Source organism: Dama dama, chromosome 12 (genome assembly GCF_033118175.1).
Source record: "Dama dama isolate Ldn47 chromosome 12, ASM3311817v1, whole genome shotgun sequence".
Classification (NCBI taxonomy): Eukaryota; Metazoa; Chordata; class Mammalia; order Artiodactyla; family Cervidae; genus Dama; species Dama dama.
The window spans coordinates 44,613,639-44,639,630 of NC_083692.1; the positions used below are offsets into that span (position 1 = coordinate 44,613,639).

Genomic DNA, 25,992 nt, shown 5'->3' on the forward strand with positions numbered 1-25,992 from the left:
TCAGCAGAGGCCAGATTTATGGGACAGGAGCCAGGAGAGGACTCGCTAGGGCTTATACTTATATTTTAAGTCATTACCCCTCCCAGGAGGATCTGCACATTGAGAGATGACTCTAACAATGTCAAAGGGGGAAAAATAAGGAGGATGAAGTGGAAGAGGAGGAAGGCAGAATAAAAAAAGAAAAGAACAGAATTTCAGCCTCTGATGTGCTACTTTCAGAGTGTCTCACATATGTATCATTCTAAGGTTGCGGTGAATGTGTGTGTTGGGAAGCAAGGTGGCCCTGGAGTCAGGAGGGGGGCAGGATCCACATGTACTGTTTGACTTCAGGTGAGTTATGCTGCATATCCACTTGGAATAAATCTTAGTTTCAGTTTTAAATGCTAAACTTCCAGGGAATCCATGAGAATGAAAACAGAATACAAATGTGGGGTGAAACTTAATGCTTATACATGGATTAACTCTGGAGCAAGGAATAAGAAAGCAAAGAAGTATTTACTGAATATGATTCAATATTAAGAGTTCTCCTCACAAGAATATTAGGAAAATACAGCTGATCCATTTTCAAAATGAGAAAACGGAGGCTCAGAAAACCCAACGCCCCAGGGGAAGGAGGTGGTAGATCTGAAACTCAAATCCACTTCAGTTTGAGCAAAATCTCATGCTCTGTATGATGTCACACTATCTTTTCCTCATGAGTTGTGTGGGAGAAGCTGAATTTCAAAAGACAAGCAGGAGTTCTCCAGGTGAAGAGGAAGGGATGGGAAAGGACAGGGGCAGGTGGGTTGTGGCAGAGAGTAGGTGCAGATACCGAGGCTCACAAGGACTGGAGCCTGCAGGAAACTAAGTGACTTGGTCGGGCTGGAAGGGGTCTGTATCCAAGAATGGCAAGTGATGAACTGAAACAAACGTTGGCTGGTGCCTCCACAAAAATGAAATAGGATGGGAAGGTGCAGTTTCAAGAAACAGCCACAAGATGGTGCAGTGACCCAGCATGGGACTCAACGCTGGTAAGATTTGAAGAGGCTAAGAGAGTCAGCCTCTCTTCCTGTATACACACACACACACACACACACACACACACACACACACCTGAGAGCTAGTTTCAAGAAGGCAAAAAAGTCACCTACCAGGTTAAACTGCTGTTGCAGCTTTTCATTAGCATAATTGATGCAAAACTGTTCAAAGCTGTTCACCTCAAAGGTTTCAAAACTGAAATACAGTTTAAACTAGTTAAGACATAACTTGAAGGACATACACATTTGTTTACAGGTTAGTATTTTTCACAGCTTTAACAGTGTAACTTTTTTATGTTTTCTGTGAGTTCTAAACATTCCTCAATTCTTGTTTTAACCATCCTAGCAGTCAGCTTACAAGTCACATTTTTCCAGGCTGCCCCAGGAAGGAATCTGGTATGGACAAAACACTTACTTGAGGCAGGCACTAGAATAGGCATGTGCACATTATGGCATATCACATAATCTGCACAACAACACTGAGATCAGCCTTATTATCCTCAGTTCTAGATGAGGAAATAAGACTGAGAAGTTCAAAAATTTGTCTGGGGTCACATAGTCAGTGTCAGACTTAACTATGAGTCCACCTGACTTGTAACACTTCTGCTCCCAGTGAAAAAAGCAACATCATCTCCTGTGCCCCCACTCCTTGCTGAAGGCAGAGGCAGCACAGTTTTGCCTCCCCAAGGGGAGCTTTCATAGTCATAAGAGGAAAAAGCAAGGTCACAGCCCAGCAGACCCCTTCAGGCCCAAGGAAGACATGGCCCCACCTCTGTCTTCAGACTTTCAAAGGCTGCCTCTGGAGTTGCAGACCCAGGAGCTGAGAAGGCCGGGAGGTGACAGCATGAAGAGCGGCTGGAACCGTGTGGGACCCGTGAGAACCAGGTCTGCCCTACAGGATGGCTACTGCTCAGCTCGAGCCAGGTGTGGCCACAGATTAATCAGATCAGGATGTCTGGTCACCTGACTCTCAAAAGAATCCAGAAACCTGGACTTTCATGTGAATTACCCCACTCTGTAAAACATGATGTAGCCTGAACAGAACTGGGGCACCCGATCCACCACCTGGGCAGAGGAGCGTTCCTGCCAGGAGGAATCCGAGCGCTTTAGGTGCTGGTGCTGATGCCTATCACCATGCTTAACCCTAACACCACCCTAGGTGAAGGGCTGCCCTGACCCCACTGTTACACGCAACGGTCAGAGGAGATGGTGACCATCACAGAGCGGTGCCAGACACGCGAAATCTGACCCCAGCTCGTGGGGACTCTCAAGCCTTAGTTCTTAATTGCTCTAATCCTGAGAGGTTCCTGCCAGCGCCAACCACAGGTCCCCAGGGAGTCTCACTTGACTGAGCCCGTTGGGCTCAGTGTAGAATTTCTGGGGAGGTTAAGGTCCCAGATTGTCCATGGAGCAAGAGGAGAACCCAGAGTCCTGACAGCCCCATTCCACTAGCATCCTGGGTGATCCAGGGGTTCAGGTGGCCTGGACACTGCAGACAGGCCACAGCTGGGCCTGGAGGGGAGGCAGAAGGGCCTCATTGTGCCCTGCAGCCCACAGCCAGGGCCAAAGGCAGGACTTGCCAGGGCAGGGGCCGGATGTCAAACATCAATGACATTACTTTTCCTGTTCACATCAGAACAATCCCTATGGTTTGTAAAGATGCATTCACAATTTCTTCCATTTGACCTTGGTAATAATCCTACGAGAGAGGCCCCATCTTACAGACACAAAAACTGAGGTTCAGTGACGCCCTCCAGGCCACACAATGGGCGTGGTGCAGTGCTTACTCCCTGGGGTCTGACTCCTGGCCCCAAGCCCTTCCAGCTCCGAGTCCAGAGAACATAAGCATCTGGCTGGCTAGGGAACCACAAGCCTCCACAACGTCCCGAGCTGAAATCTCAAGGCTCACAGCTTGGGCTTTAACTGTCTTCATGCAGGGTAACTTCCCCTTTCAGGCCGCCTTATTCCCAGCTCACCCTGAGCTCAGCTCTCGAAGCAGCTGCAGGTATGCAGGGATGAGGGCTAATCCAGCCCTGAGCAAACTGGAGAAAGGCGTGAAAGGATTCCCTCCAGACAGTAACACTCTTACTTAAAGAGGAGAGATTCTTTTTTCAGAGGGGTGAAATGAATTCATGGGTGACAAGTGAGCATGTTACTTTTTAAATTTTTAAAGAGGGATTTAATTTTAATACTTAAAATATACTCTAACAAGTTCTCAAAAAAATTTACAGTTCCTCCTGCCTGAAGTTTGCCCACTTAGCCAAAAATTCAAATTCCTTATTACCATTGTCTATCAGCTTTGTGGATGCCTGATGCCTGCCTGCTGTTCTCCTGACTCCTTATTCTCAGCTCCTTACTCTCAGCTGCCCCCTCTCTTCCTGGTGCCTGGTCAACTGGTGACACATCCATCCACTTATTCCTTTCCCAGGAACCATCCTGATCTCTGATGGCCTCTTCCTCCACTAAAATTTAAGTCCCAACAAGGCAGGGGCCAGATGTCTGTGCTGTTCACCCATCACACCTGACACAGTTCCTGGCACATGAATGTGTGTTCTTGAATGAGATAATATATTCTTAAAAATAAAGGGCTATTTATTAAAAAAAAAAACACACACACACACACACAGAAAAGAACGGAGAAAAATATAACAATCACTTATTTCCATCACAATGAGAGAGACTATTATTAAGCAGGACTATTTCCATTTAAAAGTCTACTTAGATGCTTACTGGCTGCTGCTCAAATCCTTATTTTTAAGGTAAATAATTTACTAGACTAAGCCAGCAATGTAAGAGTTTTATAACTGTTGACAGATACTATTAATTGGGAGTCACATGTATTAACTTAGAACCCAGATGGCAACCCACTCCGGTATTCTTGCCTGGAAAATCCCATGGATGGAGGAGCCTGGTGGGCTACAGTCCGTGGGATCGCAAGAGTTGGACACAATTTAGTGACTAAACCACTAAACCACCACCATGTTAAACAGGTAACATCCCTGAGTCTCATATGAAATAACTACGGGAAAAGCTATTTTGCTATATTTGGGTAGAAATTCTGCCTGCCTCACCCCGCAGCAGGTAGCAGCTGACCAGCAGAGCCAGCTCGCCCCTCCATATGGGCAGTGGGGAGCGTGAGTTGCTTTCTCCAGGGTGTGGGGGGCTACTCCCCAATCCAGGTGAAATACTCTGTGATGCCTTCCCTGGGACAATCTGCCCCTCTCCCTCTTGAGAAACCAGGGTTGGCCCTGGGAGGGGAAGGGATTAAGCGCTTGAGGCCAGACTCTAACAAACAAAAGCCCAAGTGCTAACTCCTCTCAGAGCCAGCCTCCATGCTGGCCAGGCCTCCCTCCCTCACTCTCTCTGGCTATTCTATTCTTCGTGTCTTTAGGATGAATCTGACCCAGAAAAGCAGGACTGGGCAAAGAAAAGAAGCTAGAAAAAACCCTCCAGTGTGGTAACTGGATCCACCAAATGTATTAGAATTCATGGAGAATGGGGCAAACACATGACCCCTATGATCCAAGAATGGACAAGGATGTCGGCATGAGGGGCCTGGTTGGTAAAAGGCTCGGGTCTGAGCCTACCTCTGGCCCTGTGCTCGTGGGCAAGGTGCAGGGTCTCTGGGGCTGTCATTATCACCCTGTGAAGTGGGAGAGGTATGTCAGGGTTCCACACCTCATGGGGCCTCTGCAGGAAAACAGAGGTGGGTGTGATCCTCCTACGGAACTGCTCTCCCACCAGCAGAGCAACTGTGAATGAGTCTTCCTAAGCCTTGGTTGTTTTATCTGTAAAATGGGGATAATTATAAGGTTGTTTAAGGAATTAAAAAAGTGCATGGAAATCACTCAGCATGGTAGTTGGCATGCGCTCTTCATGTTGGCCATTACTGATGTAGAATTTTTTTAACGCACCCTACATAAAAGACATTGTAGCCCAGGAGACTGTACTTAACATACATAGATGCAAAACCAGAGAACACCATCTTCCTGACCATGTGAAACACAAAACCACCAGACTAAAACGACCTAAAGATAACAGGCATTTGACATTTAAATGAGGAAAGACAAGCTCATGGAGAGAATCTTACCCATAAATGTCCAAAACACCAATAAAAGTGTGCTGCTTGCCTGAAAAGTGCAAGGCTTGGTTAATTCTCTCCACAATGAAGTCAAACAGGTGAGCGTAGATCTTTTTGGCCAGTGCATCCCTGGCATTGACAGCCTGGGGCCTGGTCATGGGCTTCACCACTGTCTCGGAGGTTGTGACGATCTTGCGATTACACAGCCACTGAGCCACTCTGCCACTCTCCAGGCCCAGGAGCTCACAGAACACCTCCAGGTGACCATCATCCTCCTTCAGAAACGAAAGACACAGCCCTGTCAGGCCATCAAAACTGGCACTGGCCCACCCAGCTGTGCCCCTCGACCTAGGCGCGATCAGGCCTCGTAACACAGAGCCAGGGCTGGGAGTGAAGCAGAAGGGCCCCTGGGGGCACGGAGCCTGCACCTGGTCCTCGGCTGGGCACTGCTGTGGTGATGCCAGGAGATCCCAGGCTGTGTCCTACCCAGATTTTCCTTCTGGCCAAAGAATGTCAGTAGTGATGCTTAGGTCACAGAAGCGATCCTCCCCCCTCTCCCGTGCTTGTGGACACAGCCTCGAGGCCTCTCTCTGCCCTTTTGTATCACACCCAGGCCACCTGTCAGAGCCTACACTTGCCCTGTCACTCTTTGTGTAGCTGGGGTCTGCCCAGGGTGGGGTCTGGCCCAGGAGGGGCCTCAGTGGTGCTGTCAGGGAGAACGTGGTGGGCTCCCTGAACTGAAGTGGTTTTCCAGCCAACATGAGGGCTGTGGTGGTGGATGTACAAAGTGAATCCTGTTACTCTCCCAAGCCTGGGCATGAGGGCTGCCCCACTGGCCAGCAGACGAGGAAAGGTCTGCTCCTGCTTTAGGCAGCAAGAACTAAGAGTCCCTGTCACTAGGCAAGGAGACGCAATCCCATGCGACTGCACACCGCCATTCCGCTTGGGCAGGGAAAACTTCCCAGACGGGCTAATCTGTAGACAGCATCTCAGTCAATCGGGGAAAAATCACATGATTGCGTTTAAAAAGCATCAGGTTATGGTGGCTCTAACAACCTAAAAAGTCCTGCCGCCTCCCTGCTGCCCACCCACATCCCTTCTGATCAATATCACAATAACATAAAGCGTGTCAGTGCTGTGAGGTTTGGCTGAGCTATTGGTTTCCTTCCTTCTAAGCAGGAACCAAACCTTCTGAGACAAAAACACCCAGCTATAGGGGGAAATGCAAAGGGGCAGCAAGTTTTAAAACATAAGATGGCTTCATTCAGATTGAATTTGCCCAATATTTCACGTTCTTGATGCAAATGAATGAAAATTATTTTCTACAAAGATCTGACATTTTTTTGTGTGGGATTTGTCTCCTAAGATTGATAGACAAAGGAATTTTAGTCTATCAATTTTAACTCCTTCTCCAAAATGCTACCTTCACAACAAACTTCACAGAACAGAGTTCAAAGCCAGGGCATTTGGAAGTCATATCTTCAGTCTATGGGAGTTTCAGAAGAAAAAGTGCAGAAGCCCATTTCTGAGGTAAATGAGCCAGGACCCAGTGGGAGAACTACATTGCGCACCTTCCAGGCCTGCCATCACCTCCCCCAAACTTCCCAGTCCTTTGTGAACTGACTCTGCGAGGACTGGATACTGGTGGGGATGGGGCAAAGCACTTAGAGTGATAATCTGAAGAATTACTTCCTGGTCACAGGGCAACAGGACTGATGCACTGAGCCAAAAAACATATCCTCCACATCTGCTCAGCGCTCTCTCCCCTTAAACCGCAGGTATCAGAGCTGAGAAATGAACAGGTGTACAAAACTAACAATTGTTCTCATCGGTTGTTCTGGAGGCATTGTTACAGACTGAGTGTCTCAGTTATATGAAAAATTCATGTGTTGAAGTCTTAACCCCCAATGTGATGGTATTCAGAAGTGGGGCCTTAGGCAAGTAATGAGGTTTAGATGTGGATGGGGTCCCTTGATGGGATTAGTGTCCTTATAAGAAGAGGAAAGAGAATAGAGCTTGCTCTTTCTCTGCCCTGTGAGGACACAGCAAGAGGGCAGCTGTCTGGAAGCCAGCATCTTAAGAACTCAACTGTGTTGGCACCTTGATGATCTTGAATGAACTTCCAGACTCTAGGACTGTGAGAAAATAGATTTCTGTTGTTAAGCCACCTGGCCTGTGGTATTTTGTTATGACAACTGGAATTGACTAAGACACACATTGTTAACACAAAGCTTTAACAGCAAGGAGATTTTGCATTTCACAGAAACATTTTAAACATGTGACTGTCCTCGTTACATGGATATTGTTGAGGATAACCACATACCTCACACCAAAGCATAACATCTGTTGCCTAGCAGACATATACATAAACTTATCTTGTGTCCATGAAATGAAGAAATCAGTCATAAAACTTACATGGAAGCCTATTTCCAGAGAGGAAGCCAGCACCATTGGTGTTTCATTCAGGCATGTGTCAGGAGGTAAGACATGTCTAGTGCCCTTAAGTCCTTCATGATCTGTGTCCCTCCCCCATACACATTTTCTGACCTCACCCACCACTTCTCCTTTCTCTCACTTGTCTTTGCATTTACCAACCTTTTGGCTATTTTTCCAATAACACTTCCTGCTCGAGGGCCTTTGTACCTGCTGTTCCCTCTACTTGGAATATTCCTCCTCCAGATATAGACACAATTTCACTTCCTTACTGAATTAGAAAGGTTTTTGCTGAATGCCCAATACAAAAGGCACAGCCTGTCCCCACCTATTCTGCTATATTTTCCTTTTTTTATTTTTTGGCCATGTCCTATGGCATGTGGGATCTTAGCTTCCTGACCAGAGATTGAACACACACCCCCTGCATTAGAAGTGTGGAGACTTAACCACTGGACTACCACAGAAGTCCCTATTTTCCTTCTTTTTAAAAAATAATATTTATTTTTATTTTGAGCTGTGCTCGGTCTTTGTTGCTGTGTAGACTTTTCTCTAGCTGTGGTGAGTAGGGGCTGCTCTTGAGTTGCGGTGTGCAGGCTTCTCAATGAGGTGGCTTCTCTTGGTGAGGAACACAGGCTCTAGGTGTGTGGGCTTCAGTAGCTGTGGTACTCGGGCTCAGCAGTTGTGGTTCCTGGACTCTAGAGCACAGACTCAACAGTTGTGGTCCATGGGCTTAGCTGTTCTGCAGCATGTGGGACCCTCCCTGACCAGGGATCGAACCCGTGTCTCCTGCACTGGCAAGCAGATTCTTTACCCCTGAGCCACCAGGGAAGCCCCCTATTTTCATTTTTAATGGTTCCTGCCAGCTGCCAGACCCTATAACTTTTACTGTGTCTCCTCCCCTCCATTTTCTCCCCCTGATCAAAAGCTTCATGAAGGCCTTCTGATTTTGTTTTGTTCACTGATGTTTCTCCAGAGCCTACAACAGTGTCTGGCACAGAGCAGGCATTCAATAAAAATTTGTTGAATAAAAGGAAAACACACAGAGGATGTGTTTCCCCTTTCTCTGCTGTTGCAAGGGGAAGAAAGAAGTTTTACTCTTTGAAGGCAACCCATGGAAACCCCAGTCTTCCTTGATCCTGTTAAACTGATCCCCCTAGTAGGTCCAGTGTGCCTGGTGCTAAAATGCAAAAGCAGGGTAACCCTGAGAGCTTCTGCTGATGATACTCCCAACACAGGATGGGGGAAACAAACATATATCTTACGTTGATCACTGATCTGTCGTTGCCCACTGCTGCGATCTGTACATTGCCCAGATGTAGGATGGCTGCCAGGACCTTAAAAACGTCCATCTGAAAATCTTCCTTGAAACCTGAAAACAAAATTTTTCCCAAATTAGGAATACTCCATTTCTTCTCTTGCATAATCACTAGTAAGACAAGCACCTGAATTCTTTCAGGACCCTCTAATACCATCAGTGCCAAGAGACGGGACAGGGTACAGGGAGTGGACCCCAGGGAGAATCTGGCTCACTCGTTTGTCTTTCTAGTTTGACGTGTGCAGACACACAATGTTAACTGTTCCACCCACCAGGCTTCCCCTCTGTGGTGGCTGCTAGGAAGTTCAACTCAGAAATTAATATCTGAGTAGCCATTTCATGTCAGGTTCCTGGGAGAATTGGCTCTCATTCATTCTGTATGCTGTGCTTCCTTTTTTTTAAAAAAAAAATTAAAATTTTAAAGTTTTTTTTTTTAATGTGGACCATTTTTAAAGAAGTCTGTATTGAATTTATTACAATGTTGCTTCTATTTTATGTTTTGAGTTTTTTTTTTTTTTTTTGGCTGCAAGATATGTGGGATCTTAGCTCCCAACCAAACTCGCACCTTCTGCTTTGGAAGGCCAATTCTTAACCACTGGACTGCCAGGGAAGTCCCTGCTGTGTTTTTTTTATTGGTATTCTTTTTCTTTTTTGTTTATAAGTTCCCCAAATGCTTTTTATGGTGGGTGCTGGAAGGACTCCATTTGCCCCTCCACCTCTGCACCCTGCTATCTGCCCCAGGCGGCTGGCCTGTTTGGACCAAGGTGATGGGTTTTCATGCCCTCTGGTTGGGTCTGGCCAATGCGTACCCTGTCAGGAGATCAGAGAACAGGAGGAGAAGATACGGGTACATCTCCCCATCTCTTTCCTTGCAGTTGCCTCAGGCTGGCTGTGCAGGCGGTATCTATTCCAGGTCTGGTGCTGACTTTCCCGGACCCTCCCTTCAGGCTCAAGTAACACCCCTGTGCCCAAACAGAAAGAGCTGCTGTTTCCAGGGCCCTGCTGCTCCTTGCAGCCCTCTCAGCCCCACACAATTTGCAATTTGTAGTTGCTCCCTTGGTAAATAAACTTTCCTCCTTTTATCTTATTTGAATGTGTCCCATGTTCCCAGCATGGGACCCTGACCAATATAGGTAGAATATCACTTGTGAAAGAAAAGAGTTGCCTGCCAAGTCAGCAAACAATGGATGCTGTGGCCATCAAGCTCTCAGCCACTAACACTGCTCCCAGGAGTGCACCCTGAGGGGACTCAGGATGGAGAAAAGCAGAATACTGGTCCTAGGTAGCTAAGGTGAATATCAAAGGAATGATTTCACTGAGCCCAGACTTTTGCATCTTCCCATATATATAATAGAAAAGAGCTAAATTCCTTAATTTGAGATACCTGGTTTTCTTTAACTAACAGTAATATTTTGATGTTCTGACTACCTGGTCTTTGTTGCAAGACTCCTATATATCCTGGCTCCTCCCTTACCTCTTCAGAGCAGTCCCTCAGAGCTGTCTGAGAGGCTGCATCCCGGGCTCAAGCCTTCAGTTTTGTCTACTGAGTAAAACATAATTTTCAGTTTTCAGGTTGTGCATTTTTTTTTTTTTCAGCCAACAGGAGACCCTCACTTCACTCAGCAAAAAAGCAGCAGGCCCTAAATGCCCAGAAAGAGTCATTGTGGTCACCGCTGCTTCTGACTTGAAGATACCTGGAATATCTCAATAGTAGCCAGGTCATGTTCCAAAAGAATTTCTAAACCTGGAGAGTCTTCTCTCCCTCAAAGATCACACAAAATCAAAGTCACATATGATTTCATTTGCTATATGACTCAGGGAACTCAAACTGGGGCTCTGTAAAACCTAGAGGTATGGGGAAGGGTGGGAGGTGGGAGGGAGGGGACATATGTACACCTATGGGTGATTCATGTTGATGATGTATGGCAGAAACCGAATCAATATTGTAAAGCCGTTATCCTTCAATTAAAAATAAATAATTTTTTTAAAAGTCAGATATGATTTCAAAGCAAAATTACATAGATGCCTCCAGTTCAACCCAAGTCCAGGCATTTGCAGTCACTCCATTTCAAGCTAACATTTCCATTTGAATGACAGCCAATTCTAAAAGAAATAACCTCCAGGGCATCACCATGATAAATGACAGGTAAGTGACTAGGAAAAGCAACTAAAAATGCAAACTTTGAAAATCTGCTCTGACACTCCCACTCTCTGCATAATCCATGACTAAGCCCATGCCTTCCAGAACTGACAAAACTGAAATAACAACTCCAAAGTAGTGACTCAAAGAAAGAACTTAAGACCTCAGTTAAGTAATTTTCTTCAGTGAGATAAAATCCTTGCAAAAGCACTGATGGCTTGAGGTGGGTTTCAACAAGAAACATAGTGGTCAAGTTCCTTGAACCTGAGGTCCAGGAAAGATCTGTTTCCAGAGTTTTCTTTCTGACAGAGATCTTAATGGTCAGGCAAAGATCAAAGGATGAATTAAATGAGAGTCAGCAGAAGAACAAAGGAAGTAAGCTCTTGATCAAAATGCACCCCATTCTGCTTCCTCAGGGGGTAACTTGTGGTCTGCTAAGGTCCCTGTGATATTGTTATTTGTATTAAGAAATATATAAATTGGCATTCATACAGTTTCTGGCACAGAACTTCTAAAAACCTGGGAACTTCCTAAGTGGCGAGAGAGACTAAGATGTCTTTCGGTAATGAGGCAATTTTGGAATGCCCCCTGAGTCATGTGTGGATGGGGGCTGGTTGCCAGGAGAAACTATCCTGAGATGGAGAGTGGGAACTTTCAGGCTCACCCCTTAACCTTTGGGGAGCAGAGAGGCACCGCAAGTTGAACTGACTGCCAATAGCCAATGATTTAATCAGTGTGCATGTACTGAAGTCTCCATAACCCCCAAAAGGACAAGGTTTGGAGAGCCCCGGAGTGAACCCATGGGACTGGGGAGAGTGCTACTCTCAGCACAGAAGTTTTTGCTCCTTCCCATATACTTGCTCCTATATATCTGTTCCAATGGGCTTTTCTTAAGCTTTATATCCTTTCATAATAAACTGGTGTTTATTATGTAAACATGTAAAATATGTTTCCCTGAGTTATGTGAGCTGCTTTAGCAAATTGGTCAAATTCCAGGAGGTGGTTAAGGGAACCTCTGGTTTACAGCCTGTTAGTCAGGAGCACCAGTAACAACCTGGACAGGGTCTGTCACCTGACATGGGCAGGGGCCGGGTCCAGTCAGGCAGGACTGAGCCCTTAACCTGTGAGAGCTGATGCTTTCTCCAGGTAGACAATGTCAGCACTGAGTTGAACTACAGGATACCCAGTTGGTGTCCAGGGAATAGCGTGGGGTGGGAGACCCCCGCCCCAGCAACACACTGGAATTGGGTACCAGAACCATTTTAGTACCTCAGAAGCAGAGCCAGAAGAGAAACAGCATGAAACTCTGCATCAGGCACTATCCTGAGTACTTTCCACATGTCACCTCAACTAATCCTTACAACTATATAAAGTACTAGTATTTTTTAGGTTCCAAAATCACTGCAAATGGTGACTGCAGCCATGAAATTAAAAGACACTTGCTCCTTGGAAGAAAAGTTATGACAAACCTAGACAGCATATTAAAAAGCAGAGACATTATTTTGCCAACAAAGGTCTATCTAGTCAAAGTCATGGTTTTTCCAGTGGTCATGTATGGATGTGAGAGTTGGACTATAAAGAAAGCTGAGCACTGAAGAACTGATGCTTTTGAACTGTGGTGTTGGAAAAGACTCTTGAAAATCCCTTGGACTGCAAGGAGATCCAACCAGTCCATCCTAAAGGAAATCGGTCCTGAATGTTCATTGGAAGGACCGATATTGAAGCTGAAGCTCCAATACTTTGGCCACCTGAATTGAAAAACCAACTCATTGGAAAAGACCCTGATGCTGGGAAAGATTGAAGGCGGGAGGAAGAGGGGACGACAGAGAATGAGATGGTTAGATGGCATCACCAGCATGATGGACATGAGTTTGAGTAGGCTCCAGGAGTTGGTGATGGACAGGGAACCCTGGCCTGCTGCAGTTCATGGGGTCACAAAGAGTCGGATATGACTGAGTGACTGAACTAAACTGAACTGTTCCCATTTTACAGAGGGGGAAACTAAAGCACAGAAAGTCTATCGAACTTGCCAAGGTCACAATCACACTGTGTGTGTCATGGCTAAGCAGTTTAGTGCCAGCAACCACTGCAGTGTGTGAAAAGACCCATGGAGTCACAAAGCTGCCCTAGTTCACCCCAGGGTGTCTAAATGTGATGCTCTCCTGACAAACCCACACCAGGCAAAGAAGTGTGAACAGACTCCAGAGGTCTGTTTACTGGGTGTGCTGTGAAGTGGATCTGGGTACTGAGCTGGATGACCTCACTGCTAATCTTGCCCGTCTCTCCAAACTGTCTCCATAACAAATCATGGCAATGGACAAATAAACAGCAAGTACTTATTTAGCAATGACATTTTAAGAAAGGTGTCTGCCCAAATGTGTTATAAGCCTATGTACAATTCACATTGGGCAGTTTACCCATGAGGGAATCAACATCTAAGACAGAAAACACTGAGGCACAAACAAGAGGACACGACCCATGGGATAAGTGGTGTACATGAGGTATTCACATTGTTGGAGATGTGCTGTTGGACAGAACTTTCCTTGGGGATGAGATGTTCTTTATCTGTGCTGAACTACATGGCAGCTATTTTCTACATATGGTTATGAGCACTTGAAACATGCCTAGTGCAACTGAGGAACTGAATTTTAAAAGTTATCTCATTTTAACTAACATAGATAATCATCTGTGGCTAGTGGTTACTGTGTTGGACAAGGAAGGTTCACAGACCATGAAATTTGACACACAGCATGAGATTATTGGCTGTGGGGGTCACAGGATGATGGCAATCTCAAAGTTACAGCGAGTTCCATATGTGAATCCACTCTACAGCAGGAAACAGGTCTCCAAAGACTGCTCAAACTTCTTTGTCTGGTCAGGGGCCCTCAGGAGATGTCCATGTTTTAGATACACTGGGGTTGAAGCTAGGCTCATGACTCCACCCACAAGTCCTTTCACAAATTTAAATAAAAGTCTAAGGAATCCATCAACTATGCTCACTCTATCGCCTGGGACAAGGGTCAACATATGTTTTCTTACTAGGCTTTGCAGGCTGTAGAGTCTGTCACAAGAACTCAATTCTAGCATCATAGCATGAAAACAGCCATAGATCATACTTAAAAGAGTGTCTCTGAGTTCCAATAAAAGTTTATTTACAAAAAAGGCTGCAATCTGCCAACCTCTGGCCAAAGACACTTTTTTAGTGATTCATGCATTGAGATCATGCTTTCATTAAATGCATACTGATCTCTCACACTGACAGAGCATACCACAGTTCACAAATCAATTAAGACATTCTCTCTTAATCCCCACAACATCCCTAACAGCAACTGTGGTGGCTACGCTCCAAAGATGACCCCCCACAATGCATCACCCTCCAATTGTTCATACCCTCTGTGGTTCCTTCCCTGAGGGTCATGACTCTGAGCTGATCCTCTGCCTTGCTTTTGATTATAAGCACATAGCAGTAGTGATGCTGCACTGCTTCTGAGGCTGGTTCATAAAAAGACCCACAGAGTCTACCTGAGCCTATTGGAATTGGCTCATGGGAGAAGATAGCCTCATGTGCAGTCCATCGACCCTGAGACCAGCATGCGTGAGGAAGGCCACATGGAGAGAGAGAAAGCCTGCCCAGCCCCCAGTAGTTCCAGTCACCCCAGCCCATATGACAGAAGTCTTCAGCTGATCGAACCCCTGCCACCACCAGACAAGAGTCCCCACGTGAGAAGTGCCCAGCTGAGCCCAGTCAGCCCAGAGTCACAAGAGACAATGATAAATTATCAGATTACTTATTTATATTTTTTACCATTTAAAAGTGTCTAATTCAATGCAATTAAACTGCATTCACAATATTGTGCAACCATCCATTTCTAGGACTTTTAAAGAAAATCATTCCAAACAGAAATTCTGTAGTCATTATTGAATGATTCCCTATTCCTCCCTCTCCTTAGCTCTTGGTAACCTCTCTTCTATTTTCTGTCTCTATGAATTTGGCTATTATTGGTACCTTATATAAGAGGAATCATACAATATTTATTATCTTGTGTCTGGCTTATTGATAAAGTTCTTATTCTTAGAGGACTCATAGCCATCTCCAATGCATGCATGTGGAGAAACATTAAGAACTGTGTATTTCTCTATAAAGATTTTCTTTTGTTCAGTTTAAGTGAACTTTGGAAAATAAAATTTTGTAGCAAAAAAAAATCTGACTTTTTTAAGGAGTTTTTTTTTTTGAAGATTTTTTAAAATGTGGACCATTTTAAAGTCTTTATTGAATTTGTTACAATACTGCTTCTGTTTTATGTTTTATTATTTTGGCCACGAGGCAGGTGGATATCAGCTCCCTGACTAGGGATTGAAATTCCTTGCACTGGAAGGCGAAGTCTTAACCACTGGATCGCCAGGGAAGTCCCTGATCTTTTTAAAATGAGAAGTTTTGTTAGAACCATTGACTAGGGTAGAAATTGAATGTTAGTTCACAAATTCCTGATGGAAAGAAGCCCAGAGTTAGACATTTTTTATTGGAAATGTCTATCTTAAAGTTTTCACATAGTCCATAGATTAGAATGAGAAGTTTCTGCATGATAATTTTTTCTCTTTCAGATATATCATTATTTGCAGATATTCTCATTCAGATTTAATAGGTCTGGGGTGATATCTAGATGTTAGAATTTAAAAGAAAAGTCTCAGGTGACCTGATATTCCAGTATTGAGAGCCACTGGCATAAGTCACTTTCTCAAAGAGAAGCACTCATAGTTAAGATCATTTAAAATAGTGCTGGATTGTTTTCAGTTTTAATGATTATTTGTTAAATGGAATTAATTGTTCATTAAAATTTCATCTTAATGACAATAATCCAGTAATAACCTGAATGTTTGTAATAGAGGAACAGATAAATTATGTCATATGTTATAAAAATAGTCATTTTAAGCTACCAAGATTTGGAGTACAGCAATAAATAACTGAAATGACTGAGTATTTTCATTGCTGCCCCAGTGTACAGATGGGGAAACTGATTCCCAGAGCTAATAACTGACCTGTGCCAGGTGGTGCTGGTGGTAAAGAACCTGCCTGCCAACGTAGGATACACAAGAGACGTGGGTTCGATCTCTGGGTGGGGAGGATACCTTGGAGGAGGAAATAGCAACCCACTCCAGTATTCTCGCCTGGAGAATCCCAAGAACAGAAGAGCCTGGAGGTCTACCTACAGTCCATAGGGTCGCAAAGAGACGGACATGACTGAAGTGACTTAGCACTCACGCACGTGTGAGGCCACAGACCTATTCTATGATGCATGGGAAAAAACCTGAGCAAATTCATGACAATAGATAATTAAGGGCTAAACTGGGAGGTCTAATGGCCAAGCGCAAGCCATCAGAGGAGAGGAGGTCACCAGGCTAGTGTTTTTAAATAACAAGACTTGGTGGGAAGTAAGCAGGTACAGATTCTATGGTCACCCTGCCAGCCATGCCCAGTCACTCTCTAAGACAAATCCCAGAGAGGAGTGAAGCAGAACAGCTCTGCCTTTCTTCCCAGCCCCCTTCACACAGCACAGTGGGCGGCCACCTCCTTTATCAGCCACTGGAGGCAGCGGACTGCTATACTTATTCCCCACAAAATTTGGGGGCTTTGCCTAAAACATCTAGGCCTGGTGTGCAGGGCTGGGGCCATGGTAACACAAGCAAGGTGCCCAGGGCCAGCTCTGCACTTATGCCATCCTGCAAGCAAGCACTCCTTAAACTCTGCGCCCCAGTTGCCTCTCTTGTCCCACATTAGTCCTGGCTTTGCTGGCGTGGACATCTGTACAATGATCTAATGTATGTGATAAAGTGGAAAAAAATTGCTGCTGTTACCTCCAATAATTAGGGAGGGCTTCCTGGAGGAGGATGGTTTTGCTCAAAGGATGGTTAGGACTTGGACGACAGGGTATAGTACATAGAGACAGAAAGCAGGCAGGAACATTTACCAAATGGCTGTGTGCTCAGCCTGGTGCCGCATACATTTCCCTACCAGTTGTCAGGAGTGTCCTGTAGCTAAGGAATACAGCCATTCTACAGATCAAGAAACTGAGTCTTAGAGAGGGTAACCTCCAGAGTCCTGCCAACTTGGCTTTTAATTCTTGCTTAGTTGATTGCAAAGCCTCTTCTTTTTGCCTGCATCATTTCACTGTGAGGTGACACATTACAGAGGTGGGAAGGAAGGACAGGTCCCCTGGGAGCCCTGCCAGAGCTAGGCTGCCTGTCCCCTCCTCGAGCTGCCTCTCAATGAAGCACGTTACACGGAGACTGAAATCATGATTATTATTTTAAGAAAATGTTAATAAGTACCAAAACTGCTTATCACACTATTAGACACTGTCTAAATGGCCCTTCTTAAAGTGATCACTTAAGATTTTTTTTTTCTTCATGTGGACCATTTTATTGAATTTGGGTAAGGACCCAAAGGGTAAGGAGCAAGCATTTATTGAATTTGTTGCAATATTGCTTCTATTTTATTTTATTTTTTTTTGGCTGTGAGGAAAGTGGGATCTTAATTCCCCAACCAGGGATTGAACCCATATTCTCTGCATTGGCAGGCAAAGTCTTAACCAATGGACCACCAGGGGACTCCTAAAGCAGTTTTGAAAAAGCCGAATTGGATGGAAATTGTGCTTAGGAAACCATCTTGTGTTCATTCTCGATTACACAACTGTGCTCATCTTGCCTATTACTCTGATATATTTAACCTCAAGTTCTTTGCCTTTTGCATTCAAATATCATCAACTAAGCCACAACAATGAAAACAGCTAGGGCTAATAAAAGATGAATATTTTCTGTAAGATGCAAAAATGGTCTATAGTCTCACATTGATCAGAAGCTTTGACTGGCAGTTTTGTATATATATCTAGACTAATACAAAATGGGAAAGTGAATGGCTATTTTTATAAATATCACTTGTCGTCTTTTCAAAATTGAGGTCCATGTGGGAAAGGAAAGGTGGGAAAAAACTGAAGAGTACCTACTTCACCTGGGTCAGCATATTAGCAATTAAAGATCAGGTTTTCTGTATACAAATGATATGTTAAAGACCTTGAGTATAAATTCCAGTTCTGCTCTTTACTAGTCACCCCAACTTGGGTAAATCACTTACTATCTTCCATGCCTCAGTTTTCCTATTGTAAACGCAAAAAAAAAAAAAAGAAAGAAAGAAAAAACCAAGCATCTACCTCATAAGGTGGTTATAAGGTTTAAATGAATTAATACAGGTAACAAAGTGTTTAGAATGGTGCCTGGTGCATAGTGAACTCCATATAGGTGTCCCTTATTTTACCATGATCATCAGGATACCTGTCAAGGCCAAGTAGGCTCAACACTGCACCTCTAAACTGATTCAGACCTTTCCTTTCATCTATCTTCTTTGTAGTCAGCCTGGAAGAGCTTATGAGCATCCACAGGGTTTATGGCTCATGCTTCTCACAGCAAGCCAGTGAGCCTGAGTGCAAAGGAGTTGATTTCTAGATCTGTCAAGGGAAATGCACAATCTAGATCCTTTGGCCTCTAAATATGTTTTTTGATTGACTCATCCTAAAATTGGGCTTCCCTGGTGTCTCAGACAGTAAAAGAATCAACCTGCAAAGCAGGCGACCTGAGTTTGATCCCTGTGTTGGGAAGATCCCCTGGAGAAGGGAATGGCAACCCACTCCAGTTGCCTGGAGAATCCCATGGACAGAGGAGCCTGGTGGGTTACAGTCCATGGGGGTCACAAAGAGTTGGGCACGACTGAACAACTAACACAACAGCAACATCCTAAACTTGGAATTGATTAGATGTCTTCAGAACACATGCACGCTGGGCCATCCCCACGTTCTTAGAGAAGATGGCCACTCCTGGGATAGGACATTTTCGCTCACCCAGCAGTGTGAAGGTCTTCTGAGTCTCTATCATGTCGGCTCTGTCATTCACACCCTCAAGGACCGTACTGCCTCCCATTCGTGTATAATTAAATTCTTCTGCACTCCCTGAAATATAAAGATAGTGATGTTTATGACACAAGAAGGTGAACATACATGTTTATCAGAAGCAAGAAGAGCAGTTCACACTTAATGTGCTATATTAAGCACTTCATAATGTTTTTCCACTGACTCCTTAGAATTCTACGCTGCTGACTCAGACATTGAGGCTCAGAAAAGTGAAATGGCCCACTCACAGTCAAATAGTGACTGTGGCAGAGCGAGAAGTAAAATGCAGGCTTGACTCCAGAGCACATGGTTTTTGTTCCCATACCTAACAATTTCATATAGCTTTACTGAGGTTCATTGAATGTATGATGAACTGTAGAAAACTTGATGAGTTTTGATATATGAACACTGTTATAAAAACATCACCATGGTCAAGATAACCAGATGTGCACCTAAATTTGAATAGTAAGTGACACTTCAGAAAGCCCTTCCATGTTCACTATTTGCATTCTGTTTGGCAGATAAGGCATGGATACTATCATTATATAACATCTGAAGAAACTTAGATTCTACAAGTGCAAGCAAATTCTTCAGGATTAGAGAGTATGCATTCAACTCCAATACACTAGACAATTCTATCTACCAACTCAGCCCGGGTGACCAAGACAGGAAAGCTGAGGTACCATAGGAGTTGGGCTGTTTGCACTAAAGGAAAAGTGGCTCATTAATTATGATTACAATTAACAATGATTTTGAATTTTCAAGAACGTTCAAATTATGATATAGATACTCTGTCTCAGGAGAAAGGGAAATATGTCATACCTTAGAAAAATGACCATCCAAGGAAATTCAGATAAAAATAAAATTTGAGGACTTAGATCAGTAAGTCCCAGTGGTCAAAAGCCTTCTTCTCGTGATTCTAGCTGGATGATCTCCATTGCTCTGGAGCTTTGAAAAGAACCCTGGGGTTGAAGGGTACCTAATTCCTGGACCAATATGCCCCTAACTAATCTATCTTCTTAGTTAAATGCATCAATTCCACTCCTGGAACTGAAGGATCTTATGTTTTTGGACAGAATACTTTTTTAAAGTGATGTTATTATAAGAAGAGATTAACCTAGAATTTAAATTCTTACACAAAAAAGAGACTCTTCTACACACCATGCATTACGTACCTAATTTAAGATGTTTAAATTCCGACTGCTGTGCGGATGCACAAAGCTGATAGAAAATGTGGTAATTTCGTTCATTTTCTGACTGTAAAATAAAGAGGAATCCTGAAATCACACCAGACCTTTACAAATGAAAATGTGAGGTTTTCCCTAAGAGGGTTTTAGATGGTTAATCTGATCTCAAGGATATGGATATCTACCTGTGTTTTTGCTGTGACCCAACTTGGTGGTCCAAGATCGCCTTCCAAATAACCACCTCAGAGAAAATGATATTAAACAAAAACATTCTATGAAACGGGAATAATGTAACTTGTACCAGTTGAAATTTTAAAGAAACTCCTTGGAATACAAGGCTTATTCTTTCTCTCCTTCTGCGTCAAAATGAAGATAATTTTCTCCATTTTATGGACAGAAGAATCTTTCTCTTAAACCCCACCTCACTAGCTCTGATCCCATTCTCTTCCTAATACAAAAAAAGTAACAACTTGGTCTATTTTGAGTAGTTTTTGTGTTCTAGAAAGACAAACAATCTTTAAATGCTAAGAATTTTTAAAGTGCCTAAAACTGAAAGTCATAAACTTTTCCCTTGATTGTGAAATTCTACTGATACTGTACCTATCATCAATTTTCATTTTTAAGAAACAGAAAAAAATAACCCACATTGCAAATGAAAGATAGGAAAATTCTACTTCAAGTCACCAAACAACACAGGTTGTCTAATGAATACATAAATGTGAGCCATACTATACATAGGTGGTGAAAAAGAAAATTTAACTAATATTTTTATCCTTACTTGAAAGACAACTCTGGATTTCTCCAGCAGGTAAGTTCTCATGTTCGCACCTATAATTTGATTTCTCTCATCAAAACTAATTTCCGTGTATTTCCCAAACCGACTGCTGTTGTCATTGCGGGTGGTCTTGGCATTTCCAACAGCCTACAAAACATAGCAACAACACTAAAAAACCTTTGCATTCATGTTCTTGGAGCAGTTATAGTAAAATCCAATCCTGTATGCTAGGGGAAAATCTGATTAGAGAGGGAGGCTGGAAGGCAGGGGCTTGCAGAGAATGAAACATATCCTTCAGTTCAGTTCAGTTCAGTTGCTCAGTCGTGTCCAACTCTGCAACCCCATGAATCGCAGCATGCCAGGCCTCCCTGTCCATCACCAACTCCCGGAGTTTACCCAAATTCATGTCCATCGAGTCGGTGATGCCATCCAGTCATCTCATCCTCTGTTGTCCCCTTCTCCTCCTGCCCCCAATCCCTCCCAGCATCAGGGTCTTTTCCAATGCTCTTGATGAAAGTGAAAGAGGAGAGTGAAAAAGCTGGCTTAAAGTTCAACATTAAGAAAACTAAGATAACGGCATCTGGTCCCATCACTTCATGGGAAATAGATGGTGAAACAGTGGAAACAGTGTCAGACTTTATTTTTTCGGGCTCCAAAATCACTGCAGATGGTGACTGCAGCCATGAAATTAAAAGATGCTTACTCCCTGGAAGGAAAGTTATGACCAACCTAGATAGCATATTAAAAAGCAGAGACATTACTTTGCCAACAAAGGTCCGTCTAGTCAAGGCTATGGTTTTTCCAGTAGTCATGTATGGATGTGAGAGTTAGACTGTGAAGAAAGCGGATGCTTTTGAACTGTGGTGTTGGAGAGGAGTCTTGAGAGTCCCTTGGACTGCAAGGAGATCCAACCAGTCCATCCTAAAGGAGATCAGTCCTGGGTGTTCATTGGAGGGACTGATGTTGAAGCTGAAACTCCAATACTTTGGCCACCTCATGCAAAGAATTGACTCACTGGACAAGACCCTGATGCTGGCAGGGATTGGGGGCAGGAGGATCTCCTCAATCTTACTTCAAGGCTCTCCTCAATTTTACTGATAGACACTGAGCAGGATCAGGGAAAGCATGGGTTCTGATGTTTCATGGCCCCAGGTTCATTTTTACTATCTGTGAGATGCTAGCAAGCATCTTTCCAAATCTCAGTTTCTCTATCTGTAATATAAGGATGCATCTTACAGAGTTGGGAGGATTAAATGAGATAGTATCAATATAAAGTGCCTCAACTCATCTATGCTTAAACTATTAGAGATGCTTAAAGTCCACTTCCTTCATCCAACCTTTATTTTTGTCCTTATCCCTTATCACTTCCCTACTCAAACTTTCTACCCAACCAAAAAACAGCCCTCTACCATCCCTCCCACATTGAGCATGATTTTTGCTTTTTACTTCTGCTCTTGACTTCTGTCTCTCTTCTTGTTCTCTCCCTTCCTGGGCACCCTCCATACAGAAGTACCTTTCTTATGCACAAATACTGTGCTCTTGTCCAGGTCATTATACTTTCAGACAACGTGTGTTTACTCAGCACCTGCCATGGTCCACATGCTTGGTAGGTGAAGATGAACCAAGTAAACATGGTCCTGCCTTCATGGAGCTTATAACTGAAGGTGAGACCAACCCTAGAGAAACAGCCACACAATATTATCCTGTGGGCATTTAACAGCACAGTGTTTCTTGACAACCTTTTTATTGCGATCTTGGGTTGTGATTTATCTTTCTATTTAAGTTTAAAATAGGCTATGTTAGAGGAGTCTTAAAACTTGGGGATTGGACCTTAATCTTTTCCTTACTTCCTGTATTATCAGGCATAGTGACTTGAACAAAATAGGTGGTCTGATAAATATTCATTGAGGACTTTGATTCGAGAGCACAGAAAGAAAAGGTCTAAGAATCTAACAGTCTTAACTATTTGCTCTGCTTCCAAATAAATCCAAATCGATTCATTTCCCTCTCCCCTGAGCTGTCAGATGCTCTTTCTTCCTTGAGGGCTGTCTCCTTACTCCTTGGTGCCATCACAGGCAGCCTTGCCCATATGTTTGCCCAAGTCAGTGGTGTGCTAATGAGTCAGTCTTGGGGAAGGAAGGAGGAAGAGCCTGGATATGTGACATTTACCAATTTGAAAGGTGTAAATATTTCCACCATGACTGATTTCAAGCTACCAAGGCTTTAAAAATAACTTGCAAAAAAATTCCTGAATGTTTAAAAATCAGCTTATGAAAGTTGGTGTTGGTTGGCTAGAGAACACTGCTGGTCTCAGTGTACCAGTTGTGTCTGTGGTTGAGGAAATTTCCCCTGGGATATAAATGTAAACAGGGGACTCCTAAAATCCTGATGGTAGAACTTCTAGCCCAGCAGGTAGAGCAAAGAAGCTTTGGAACCAGCAATCCGTGCTCTAGTCTCCTACAAATCCCACCGGGGAACAGACTTCCTGGCTCTTTCCTGCCCTTACTTCTTTGGTCTTTAAAGGACCACATACAGGCATACCTTGAAGACACTATGGCTTTGGTTCCAGACCACTGCAATAAAGCAAATGTCACAATAAAAGTCACATGAATTTTCTGGTTTCTCAGTGTGGATAAGTTATGTTTGCACTGTACTATATAGTGTATTAACTGTGAAATAGCACTGTATCTAAAAAACAATGTACACATCTTAATTTAAAAAATTTTTTTGCTAAAAAAAAAAATGCTAACCATCATCTGACCCTTTAACAAGCCATAATCTTTTTGCTGGTGGAGGGTTTGAAACACCGTGAGAGTTATCAAAACATGACACAGAGACAAAAAATAAGCAAAGGCTGTTTGAAAAAATGAGCTGATAAGACTTGCTTGACACAGAGTTGCCATAAATCTTCAGTTAGTTTTAAGAAAAAAAACAAAAAGAAATATCTGTAAAGGACAATCAAGCAAAGCGTGATGAAACAAGGTACACCTATATACATGAACCAGCCCACGTCTCCACACATACGCCTCTGCCCCCACTCCCCATCCCCACAGGGTACCCACCTCAGTTATGGGGTTTGATGCTAGGACCTTGTCTTCCACGTGAGCATTACTGCTGGACTTGCTGACGGTGGCAAAGTACCTCATGGCATAGCGAGCAGACACTGTCTTTCCAGCACCCGACTCCCCACTTACAATTATTGACTGGTTTTTATTGTTTCTAGGGCAAACAAAAGGATTTTTTAAAAAATTCTTTTAAAATGTTCATTTCTTCCCATTAAAAAGGCAATACATGCGCACTAATAAAAATGCAGATAAGTCAGAAGGGACTTGGTTTTATCATGCTAAAGTAACTTTTTTTTTTTTAAAGTAACTTTTTTAACATGCCAGTGAATTTCCTTCTAGTCTTTTTCTCTGTGATCCTGCTGAATGCACAACTTTGCCTCCTGCTGTGTCCCCTGTACTGAGAGTTCCCAAGGCCAATCCCAGACCAGTGATCTACTAGGAGGACTCACAGGTCTCAGCACACATTTGTACTCTTGGTTAAGACTTATTACACCAGAAGGAGACAGAATAAATCAGCAAGGGTCAATGGCGCATGGGCTGAGTCCAGAGGAGGCCAGGTGTGAACTTCCAAGAGTCCTCTCCCAGGTGGGTCACACAGGATGCACTTATTTCCTTCGGCAATGAATTATGACAACACATGGGAGACACTGTTTACCCAGGAAGCTCAATAGAGACTCAGTGTCCAGGGTTTTTACTGGGGGCTGGTCACACAGGTATCCTCTCCTATCACATACCAAAATTCCAGATGCCCAGAAGGAAAGCGGATGTTCAGCCTGAACCACCTTGTTCACACAAATAGTTTAGGTATAGTGAGTCGCTCATAATTGTTACTCAGCAATTAGGAAATTCTATGAACCCTCCTGAAATCCAAGTTCCCAAAGGCTCACCATGGGCCAAACTTGCACGTAAGTCTCTAAGGACATCAGTCTCAGGCCTGTGTTACCTCCTTTCTCCTTTCACTTAAATATAAAAACATTTTTAAGACATTATTTGAGAGCAATTAATTGAGATGTGCCTGGAAACGTGTGCTCCACAAGCCAACATACTCTGTTATATAACATGGAGATCTTAAAAAAAAGCACTAAACTTCATGTCATAAGATGATGATGGTAGAACCTTATTACAGTGCCATCCTAGCACCGCTTGTGTGTCAGGTTCTTGGTGAATAATTTACAAGGATTCTCATTTAAACCTCACAAAAATCCTAAACCACATACTGTATATCCATTTTACAGATGACTATAACAGTGACTCGGTGATGCACAGAACACACAGCCTCCCTGGGAACTCTGGAGAGGACATTAGAGAGAGAGTCCCTGGTTCCACAGAGGATGTTAAGATGCTAAGGACATGAATGACACTCTGGGGTTACTGAAGCCAGCTCTCCTGATTCCCAGTGTAGTATCAGCAAATCTAACAAGAGCCTGCTTTATGTTCAGTTATGCCATTGCAGTTAGACAGGCCTCTAGGGGAACCTGGCTCTTCAAGCTTGAACCTGGCTGAGCTCTGAAGCTCCAATGAGCTCATGCCGTTGACACCCAGGAGTAGTCCTATATGCTCTGAGGCACACAGATCCTAATCTTGCAGATGCCCTGGAGACCTGCAGGGGCCAAGGTAAATCCTAGAACCGTAGTGTTTTAGGGTTGAAAGGAAACTTGCTGCAGCAGAAGCCAAGCTAATTGGCAATTTTGGGGGGAATCTTTAAGATCTTTTATTTCCTGGCACTGCCAGGCGTGGCTGCCCTCTGCTCCTGAGTCTCCATGCTACCCCAGGGCTGAGGAAAGGGGGAGAATTAACATCATTTGTCATAGCACCTGAGTAGGGATGGCAGGTTCAGGGCTAGCTGGTGTCCTCAAGAGCAAAGCTGGCCTGTCTCCCAGCCTCTGATGTGTTTCAAAGAAGAGGGAGTCTCAGAGTCTTTCATGGCCTGACTGGAGCATGGAGAATACCTGCTGAGCTTAAGGACATGGGGTTCAAGTGTCCCAGGTGATTGGTTATTAATTGATAATTCTAGACCCAATAGTCATCATCCCCATGCTTCTT

At 43.8% G+C, this 25,992-nt stretch overlaps 1 protein-coding gene across 1 annotated transcript in view; it reads right to left on the reverse strand.

Moving 5' to 3' along the window:
* MYO5C (myosin VC) overlaps positions 1-25,992 on the reverse strand; it is a 113,589-nt gene that overhangs the window by 67,808 nt on the left and 19,789 nt on the right. Inside the window, exons 5-11 of the mRNA XM_061157176.1 lie at positions 23,947-24,103; positions 20,888-21,031; positions 20,098-20,179; positions 18,875-18,982; positions 8,793-8,899; positions 5,107-5,372; positions 1,131-1,212 (exon numbers count right to left, since the gene is read on the reverse strand). Coding sequence (XP_061013159.1) covers positions 1,131-1,212; positions 5,107-5,372; positions 8,793-8,899; positions 18,875-18,982; positions 20,098-20,179; positions 20,888-21,031; positions 23,947-24,103 — 946 coding nt within the window. The remainder of the gene's footprint in view (positions 1-1,130; positions 1,213-5,106; positions 5,373-8,792; positions 8,900-18,874; positions 18,983-20,097; positions 20,180-20,887; positions 21,032-23,946; positions 24,104-25,992) is intronic.